This window comes from Microtus ochrogaster, unplaced genomic scaffold (assembly GCF_000317375.1).
Source record: "Microtus ochrogaster isolate Prairie Vole_2 unplaced genomic scaffold, MicOch1.0 UNK43, whole genome shotgun sequence".
In the NCBI taxonomy this organism is placed as follows: Eukaryota; Metazoa; Chordata; class Mammalia; order Rodentia; family Cricetidae; genus Microtus; species Microtus ochrogaster.
Window position 1 is genome coordinate 1,778,789 of NW_004949141.1, and position 9,329 is coordinate 1,788,117.

Sequence of the window (9,329 nt, forward strand, 5' to 3'; positions counted from 1 at the left end):
ACCCAAACACAGCATCCTCTTGCTTGGACTCTCGGACTTGGATTCTTAGACTCTCAAGAATCCAAGGTCCTGGGGAAAATCTTACAGAATTTCCTAACGTTTCGCCGTGGAATACTTTCAAACACACGAGAATCCTGCAAATAACAAGGGACCTGTTTTTCATGCAACAATGTTTTTTCCTCAGGTGTTCGCTGATGGTGGGGGCGGGGGTCACTGCTGTGACAGGAACAGTCCGCGCCCCCTGGGAAAGCAGGAAGGCTTCATTCTCAAGGCCCTTGAGTAAGCAAACCATCCTGCACATCTTCCCCACTCCCAGCAGAGAAAGGGAAAAAAACGCAGTGACTGCAGAGCAAGCTGCTTCCGGGTGGGGCCGTTGCGGCAGTAATGGGGAGCCTCGACTGAGCGGAGTTCAGTTAAACGAAGGCACATGCTGCGAAAGGGGAGGTTTCTAGGTAACTAAGAAGAATTTTATTTCTTGCGGGAACCAGGCTTAGATGGTGGGACGCTGGTTTCCGCTGCAATTACGAGGGAGGGTCACTGCAGTGAATGGCAGTCCACCAAGGGCGGGGTGCTGGTGGGTGGACCACTGCAGTGCTGGGAAGGGGGTGTGTGTTTGCAGACTCGGCCGCCCTGGTTTGCTCACGAAACTCCCTACCTCCTCCAGAAGGATGGAGAGAGGTGGGGCCTCGGAGGCCTCATTCTGGCATTGGTGGGGGTCGTGCAGCGGCTGGGATGCTGTCTCTGCACTGCGGAGTCTCGCCGGGCTCCGCCAGCCTGGGCTGACGCGGAGAGGGTACGGTGCCCAAAGGAGCGGAGCCGCAGCCCCCACCACAGTGGCGGGCGGGGCAGAGGCGGGCGGGACAGGCGGCCCCTGGGTACCCGGGTGGGACGACCGGCAGCCGGACTGGCGTCTGTCTCCCGGCTCACCGGATCTCAGCTGTAGTTCCTAATCGGACCCTGCAGGTGCAGGGACAAGGGCAGCCTGGAGCCCAGAGGAGGCATCACCCACTCTAGTCTGGTCGCGACGCCCACAACTCCGCCAAGAAGTGACGGTGAGGCTTGGACTGCCCAAGGGGGGGGGGTGATCCCAAGACCCACCCTGTAGCATCCCTGGTGGCTACCTTAGCAGCCATCTAGTCTCAGGCTAGCCTAGGCAGGGAGAGGCGCTCTAGACAGATCACATGGACTCCCGCTGCCCGCTACACCTCTGCACATCTGACCTCCCCAGACGCGTTTTCACGTCCCTTTCTTGTTCTTCCTACTGCAACCTTCCAAGCCAGTCTGCAGCCTCTCTCAGTACTCCAGTCTCAAGGCAAGGAGCGATAAAGACTGCAGCCCTTGTCTCACCCGGGCCCTGGGGACCCTTGTGAGCTGGGGGCGGCCTGGAACGATGCTGGCCCTTTAAACCTTTGCTCTCCAGGGTATCTTCCATCTCTCCATACGCGCCACTTCCGACAGCTGGCAGCCGTGGGGAGCCCGGAGGAAGGGGCAGGTACGGGGGCGGTGGCGAGGCCCCGAGAAGGTGCAGGAACAGCTGTGGAACCCCCCCCCACCTCCGACACACATCCCCGCAGGGGGACTGGCGGGCGCCTGGACGGGAGGGTTAACCATTAACCCTCCACTCCCCCGCTACCGAGAGCTGCCCTACCCTCTGGCTACCCAGGTAACAGGCGAGGATGCCCATCTTGCCATCCCCGCACCCCCTTTCTTATCTGCTCCGCCACCTGTCTACCTGGAGGCGGGATGGGGCGGGAAGGGGGTTCCCTCCCGGCCCAGCCCTGCGCCCTCTGCTCTCCTGAGTCCCCAGCCATAGTTAGGGTCGGGTAGCATAGCTAGCCTTCAGGACGCAAGGAGGGGCGCCCCTCATCCAGCCCCTGTTCACGCAGGGTGGGCACCATGCCCGGCCTGTACTGCCCCTCCAGCTGGACGCCGCTGCCGCTCACTGACTCTTGTGTCCGGGCCTACGCCAAGGGACCCTGTCTCAGCCTCCGGGCTCGGCTCACCTATCACAACCCGCAGCCCCAACCGGTGGATGGTGAGGCCTGGTGCGGGCGAGGGGAGGTAGCAAGGGTGGGGGTGGGTGTTTGACAGCGCATCTGCCCATCCGGCTTGCAGGCGTGTTCGTGTACCCGCTGGCCGAGGCGGAGGTGGTATCTGGCTTCGAGGCAGAGGCAGCCGGACGGCGTGTCTCCTTCCAGCTGCAGAGCCGGCGCCGCTTGCAGGCCCCCTGCTGCCGTGCTCTGGGCCCCGGACTGGGGACCTCTCTGCCCCGCCGCTGCTCACAGGGTGAGTAAGCTCTGAGCCCGAACCCGCACGCTCGAATGCCAGCCACTGCTCCTGCACCCTCGTGCCTCCCGCCCATCTTCTTTCTTTTTCCAGACACCGATTTTATTTTCCATCCGTTCATTCATCCCTTTACCCTATAATCATGGACTGGACACCTGACCTGGACCTGGTGCTGGAAGAATGTGACCCAGGCCAAGTCAGAGGCTTGCAGCCAGGCAGCCAGACACTGCCCCTACTGTCCAGGTGGCCGTAATCTCTTTAGGATGTGGCAGAGACCTCTCTTTCGCAAGGGAGTTCTCCCCAGTCCCTTATCTCTTTGGCTATACACATGACCCAAGTCCCCAGTGTGAACTGACTAGCTCCTGAATCAAATGCAAAGCCCTGCCTAAGAAACCAGGTTCTCACTCTGTCTTGCTAGCCTTGCTCGGGTACCAGGTACCACGGACTGTCAGACGTTCCTGCTATATCATCTCCAGATCTAACTAGCCCATTTGTGCTTGTTCGTTGAGAGTTACTCAAATGTTTCTTACGAAGTTCTCCCTCGTCCTCCACAAATTATTGATTGCACTCTTCCCCTTGCTCCTCAGCCAGAAGCGCTATAGAAGAAGAGTAACTGTCACCGCATCTGCTTGTCTCTCTCTCCTGCAGCATTAGCGCCTGTGCTCAGGGCTGTGTGCTTTGGTCATTTCTAGGCCCATTACCTAACACAGAACCTGGGACAAAGGGACCCAGTGAGTGCCGAAGGGGATGAAAGTTCTGCCCTGTGCTATGTTCTGTGGTTTGCATCCTGTCCTTTTGTTTATTCATTTATATGCTCTTCCAATTCTTGCCCATACGACTACCGGGTAAGAAAAGGGACAGAATCCAGTGGTGTTGTGAGTTGGATTAAGCCTCACAGACAGGTAGAAGCAACAATAAGTTGGTTCTGGCCCCAGGAATGTTCCAGAAAGAGGAGCCAGCATTTAACTGGAAGAGCAGGAATTGCTGAAGTGGAGGTTAGGTGTGATGGTATAAACAAAGATGATACCAATATAGGACCCCAAAGGATTTTCAGCTTATGAAGCCTGTAAGCTCTATTCTCTCTAGAAAGAGTATGGGATGTGAATTGCTTCCCTATAAGTAATGAAAGTGATGGCCGTGACCCTTGAAGTTTGGGTGCTTTGTATTCATTAGTTCATTTATTCCTCACCGTAATCTCCGAGATCTAATTTTGTTCTCTGTTTTGTGTGTGAGGAAGTGAAGGGCTCCCAAGAGGATTGTCAAATGACACAATTAGGAGTCACGGAGCTCAGGCTCAAAGCCTGTGTTCTTCTCACTGCATCACCCTCAGCTGCGCGGAGGGGCAACTCACTCTGTTCTTCTTTGTTCGGTTGTTTTGTTTTGTTTTTTTTTTAAATATTTATTTATTATGTATACAATATTCAATCTGTGTGTGTTTGCAGACCAGAAGGGAACAGCAAACCTCTTTACAGATGGTTGTGAGCCACCATGTGGTTGCCGGGAATTGAACTCATGACCTTTGGAAGAGCAGGCAATGCTCTTAACCACTGAGCCATCTCTCCAGCCCATGTTCGGTTGTTTTTATTTATTTATTTTTGAGACAAGGTCTTACCAAGTAGCTCTGGCTGGCCTGGAAATCACCATGTAGACCAGGCTGGCCTCAAACTCTCAGAGACCCACCTGCCTCTGCCTCCTGAGTGCTGGGATTGAAGGTGTGTGCCACCATGCTGGGCTTGCTCTCTCTCTCTTTCTGTCTCTTCTCTCATGCCTACTTTTTTTTTCTTATCTTCCTTCCTTTTATCTTTTTTCTTCCTTTAACTTATTCAGCAAGTATTTCTGGCAAGAATGAACAAATGATTGTTGTGAGCTAAGGCAAAGTGGGGCTGTCAAGGTAAACTGAGGCCAGACTGTAGATGGTACAGCCAGCAGTGGTGATGCTTCAACCCCACCAGTCCTCAGAGAAGCCTCCATTCTAAAGAGGGCCTGTGCTCTGTATGGGAACGCTGCTCTGTGTTCTTCAAACTGCCTCTAAGCAGTTGCTGCCCCTAACCTCTCTGAGAGTAGAAACTTCAGGAGCCACTCTAGGGGACCTGGGGGACCCTGGATCGGTTGTGAACAGAGGGTTTGGGACACATCGGGTCCCAATCTAGAGGGAGGTGTCTGTCCACAAGGTAGGGTCTTGGGGGTGATTGCAAACTACGGTTGAACAGGAAGGGCAGACAGGGGGGGAAAGGGTCCTCCAGGACCTTAGGGATGAAGATGCGGCCCTCTTCAGTCCTCCATTGACTGTGGTGTTGTTGTGCTCTTGTCTGCTGACCCCAGATCCCTCCATCACCTGGACGCTCTTGCCACCATTCACTTCACGCGCCACCCTGTCTCATGTTCTCGCCAACTACACAAAGTCCTGCTTTGCCAGACTTTGTGGTGACTCAGTTTCCACCCCTCCCACTGTCGTTCCCCATCCTCCCTGCTTCCAGCATTCTCTGACCCCTTTCCTTACTTATCATAGGTCATCTTGTCTTGGATCTGGCCCAAGCCCGGTCCACGCTGGTGCTGCCCACTGGCCTCGTTGCTGCGGCTGGTACCATGACAGTGACCCTGTGCAGCAGCCGGGAGTTGCCCTCCAGGCCTGATGGGGTGATGCATGTGGCCCTGCCCACCGTGTTCACCCCGCTGGCCCAGCCAGGCCTGCCAGGGTCCCCCAGGTCTCCGGGGCTCTGTGACGACAGGTTGGGCCTATGGTGATTTCCTTCCTCCCTCAACTTCTTTGGGTCTAGTGAGGGTGAGGGGGCCCCAGGGATGGGCAGAGTGAAGAAGGGTGGGGGGGGAATCAGTCAGCCAGAAGGTCTTGTGACCTTCACAGTAGCCCAACAACCCTCCTCTTGCTCCTTTCTAGCCCCACTAGCTGCTTTGGGGTAAGCAGCCCTGAGGAGGAAGGGCAGGCCTGGGAGCAACCAACTGCCCCTCCGGACGTGTTCTCAGGCCCTGCCCACTGTCCTGCTCCATACACCTTCTCCTTCGAGATGCTGGTGACTGGGCCATGTCTACTGGCAGGTAGGTGTCTCTGGCCTAACCTGGCCACCCTGCTCAGTGTGGCAGACTGGGAAATAATTCACAGCTCATAGGTGAGAGAAGAGGGGTTAAAAAGAAGACAGAGACCTGTCTTGGGAACCTCTAAATAGTATTTTTGATATTGCTTGTTTGTTTGTTTGTTTGAGACAGGGTTTCATATAATCCAGGTTGGCCTCGAACTTGTTACATAGCTAGCTGAGGATGACTTTGCATTCCTGATCCTCCTGCCTCTACTACCTGTGCCAGACTGGTTCCCACACTATTTTTATCAATATAATCCATTTATATACTACTCCATTCACATATGTCAAGAGTGATACTTGGGCCAGGCGGTGGTGGCGCACGCCTTTAATCCCAGCACTTGGGAGGCAGAGGCAGGCAGATCTCTGTAGACCAGCCTAGTCTACAAGAGCTAGTTCTAGGACAGGCTCCAAAGCTACAGAGAGCAGGGCAGTGGTGGCGCATGCTTTTAATCCCAGCACTCGGGAGGCAGAGGCAGGCAGATCTCTGTGAGTTCGAGGCCAGCCTGGACTACAAGAGCTAGTTCCAGGACAGGAACCAAAAGCTACGGAGAAACCCTGTCTCGAAAAACAAAAACAAACAAACAAACAAACAAAAAAAGAGCGATACTTAACAGTGGCCGTGGTCCAAGTAACAGAGTAGATTTTTCTTTGTGCAAGAGGTGGGGGAGGATGCTAATTGAATATGTAACCCTCTGACCAGTTCAAGCACAGAACTGGGAACCCGCATCCCAGCCCTTGTAAGCTGTTGTAGCCTTCCTTGTCCATATAAGCCTGAAGACCAGACTTGGAACATAGCTAACCCAGCCACAATCCCTGCCCAGAGTCACCATTACCTGGAAAGCCCGTACCTGTGCTCTTGGGACCCCGAGTGAAGGGGCTCTGACTCATCTTTACCTCCCTGTTCCTCAGGACTAGAGAGTCCCTCTCACGCCCTGCGTGCAGATGCCCTCCCTCACGCCAGCTCTGCAGCCACTATCTGTGTCACACTGGCAGAGGGCCATCCATGTGATCGGGCCTTGGAGATCCTCTTGCACCCCAGTGGTGAGAGATGGGGCACACAGTGGGCCAGCTCTATTATGCTAATGAAAGGCATGGGAAGCAGTTTTCAATTATAGTTTAGAACTCCAGGCAAGATGGACCTAGTCATCTTGGAGGATGGGTCCCCTGAAGCAAAGAGGGAGGACTTGCAGGGGTGCTCCGAAGACAGAGGGCTGAGCAGTTGGGGTTCAGAGGCAGGGGCCACCTGACAGAGGTGTGTCTCTTCTTCTCAGAGCCCCATCAGCCACACTTGATGCTGGAGGCTGGCAGTTTGAGCTCAGCAGAATACGAGGCCCGAGTGAGGGCCCGCCATGACTTCCAGCGGCTGCAGCGAAGAGACAGTGATGGGGAACGGCAGGTATGGCTGGCTATGAGATCACGCTTGGGAGCTAGCTAAAACTGCACGTGAGAAGCAGGCAGATGAAACTATGCCAGGACGAGTGGGACCTCTGTTCTCAGTACACTCTCGCTGTAGTACCGCACCATCACAGAGAGGGTAACCAATAGTCCCAGGAAGCCCTGTGTGGATCCCTCCGCGATAGGTCTCCAAGGGTGGGGGCGGGTCTAACATAGGCAGACAACAGCCATGATGTCATTAAATTGCTACAAAAAAAGAGGCCCTCTAAGTGAATAGGATAGAAAAAAACGCCTCAAGGCTGGGTTTCCCTGTTGCGCTCAGTCGTAGCTACACAGCACCTGGCTTTGTTAACTCCGGCTCCTGTGCTCAGGTGTGGTTCCTGCAGCGCCGTTTCCATAAGGACATCTTGCTGAACCCCGTGCTGGTGCTGCGCTTCTGCCCAGACCTGAGCTCCAAGCCTGGACACTTGAGTGCAGCTACGAGGGAGCTCCTCTTCCTGTTAGATGGCAGCAGCGCAGTACACAAGGCCTGTGGGGTTCAATGTGTGGGCACGGGGCTGGGGGTTGGCAGCAGGCTGGGGTAGGCTGTGGTAGCCTCTCGAGGTCAGGGGTTCCCTTGTTGCTTACTTAGCATTACTGTCTACAAGAGAGAGGCCAGATTCTTCCTCCGCCTCATCCCTACACCTGGGTCTCTCTCCCAGACTCCAGGAGCCACGCCTTTTGTTTCGTTTAGTTGTTTGAGACAGGATCTCCATATTTATAACCTTGGCTGTCTTGGAGCTCATTACATAGACCAGGCTGGTCTTGAACTCACAGAGATCTGCCTGCCTCTGCCTCCCGAGTGCTGGATTAAAGATGTGCGCCACCATCCCTGGTACTCAAGAGTCTCTTCTTTGCTTTTTCGAGGCAGGGTTTCTCTGTAGCTTTGGAACCTATCCTGGAACTAGCTCTTGTAGACCAGGCTGGCCTCGAACTCACAGAGATCCACCTGCCTCTGCCTCCCAAGTACTGGGGTTAAAGGCGTGTGCCACTACTGCTTCAAGAGTCTCTTCTAAAGGCCACACTCTGCAAGCCAGGCACAGAGACGAAAACTTGACAGGCACCGATTCACCAGAGCACCCCACACCCAAATGTCTCTCATATTCTTCAAGGCTCCCTCGTGTTTCTAGGGACCACGTCCTCACATGCTCTGGGCGTCTCTCATGACCTCGGGCAGCCCCACTTAATTACAAACCAGAGAAGAGAATCGGTCTGGGGTTCCTTGTTCTCTACCCGCCCGTGGGGCGGCTCATGCTTCTCATCCTGGCTTTCCCCAGGATGCCATCGTTTTGGCTGTAAAATCCCTCCCAGCTCAGACACTTGTCAACCTAGCCACATTTGGGACATCGGTACAGCCCCTTTTCCCAGAGAGCCGGCCTTGCGGTGATGTGAGTATGTGTCAGGCTTTGGGAACTTTGTGGAGATGTTTCAGCTCACCCCAGCCCAGCCTAAGCCTTTTCTCTGCAGGACACCGTGCAGCTCATCTGTGAGAGCATCGAGACTCTTCAGGCCGTCGGCGGTCCCCCTGATGTGCTGGCTGTGTTGGATTGGGCCTTAGGGCAACCCCAGCACAGGGCCCATCCTCGACAGCTCTTCCTGATCACTGCCGCCTCACCAATGGCTGCCACGGCACACCAAGCCCTGGAGTTGATGAGGTGGCACAGAGGTGCAGCCAGGTATAGAGAGGGCAGCTCTAAGTGGCTAAGAGTGACACCCCTAAGGTGCTCGTGAGTGTCACAGCTGCTCCCCTCCCTGCCAGGTGCTTCTCCTTTGCCTTGGCACCTGCCTGCCACCAGCTGCTCCATGGCTTGTCTGTCCTCAGCAGGGGGCAGGCCTACTTCCTGAGCCCTGGGGAGAGACTGCAGCCTAAGGTGAGTGGGAGCCTATGCTCGCTTTCCTGCTGCCGGAGGTCTTTCTCCAGAACTACACTCGGAAACAGAGCCTGGCTAGGCCCTGTGAGCTTGGCACTCTCACTGGACTTCTGTCAGTCTCTCTCCCCAGGAAACCAGCTAGGGGAACTATTGGTACTAGTGAGAGGGAGGGAGGCTGTGGAAGGCGGAGGAATAGGGACTCAGCCTCTGGCCAGCCTGAGTCTTGCTGTTATGACCTGAAAGGAGCCTCATCTTCAAGTCTGTGCCACCTGTGTGACAAAGCTCAGGCCAGGACACAAACCAACTACTCAGTTCCTTTGCTTGGGTACACCCCAACTCCTTCTCCTGACTCCAGCCTGATTATGTTCCCCCCCAGCTCAGGGCAGAGGACATTGGGGGAAGGGCATCCTGCACGCTCTGTCTGTTTGTGACATCCCTTTCCCCCATGTCCTTCATCACTCCTTGCAGCTGGTGCAGGCTCTGCGGAAGGCGCTGGAACCTGCTTTGAGTGACATCTCCGTGGACTGGTTTGTACCTGATGCTGTGGAGGCACTGCTGACCCCCCGGGAGATCCCAACACTCTACCCTGGGGACCAGCTGCTCGGCTACTGCTCACTTTTCAGGGTGGATGGCTTCCGGTCCC

General features: G+C 55.3%; 1 protein-coding gene across 1 annotated transcript in view; it reads left to right on the forward strand.

Moving 5' to 3' along the window:
- The first annotated feature begins 613 nt into the window (after positions 1-613).
- Vwa5b2 (von Willebrand factor A domain containing 5B2) overlaps positions 614-9,329 on the forward strand; it is a 17,030-nt gene continuing 8,314 nt past the window's right edge. Inside the window, exons 1-14 of the mRNA XM_026790160.1 lie at positions 614-793; positions 964-1,052; positions 1,421-1,663; positions 1,887-2,035; positions 2,116-2,286; positions 4,796-5,015; positions 5,183-5,340; positions 6,291-6,422; positions 6,653-6,777; positions 7,148-7,303; positions 8,093-8,203; positions 8,283-8,491; positions 8,575-8,686; positions 9,155-9,324. Coding sequence (XP_026645961.1) covers positions 1,897-2,035; positions 2,116-2,286; positions 4,796-5,015; positions 5,183-5,340; positions 6,291-6,422; positions 6,653-6,777; positions 7,148-7,303; positions 8,093-8,203; positions 8,283-8,491; positions 8,575-8,686; positions 9,155-9,324 — 1,703 coding nt within the window. The 5' untranslated portion in view covers positions 614-793; positions 964-1,052; positions 1,421-1,663; positions 1,887-1,896. The remainder of the gene's footprint in view (positions 794-963; positions 1,053-1,420; positions 1,664-1,886; positions 2,036-2,115; positions 2,287-4,795; positions 5,016-5,182; positions 5,341-6,290; positions 6,423-6,652; positions 6,778-7,147; positions 7,304-8,092; positions 8,204-8,282; positions 8,492-8,574; positions 8,687-9,154; positions 9,325-9,329) is intronic.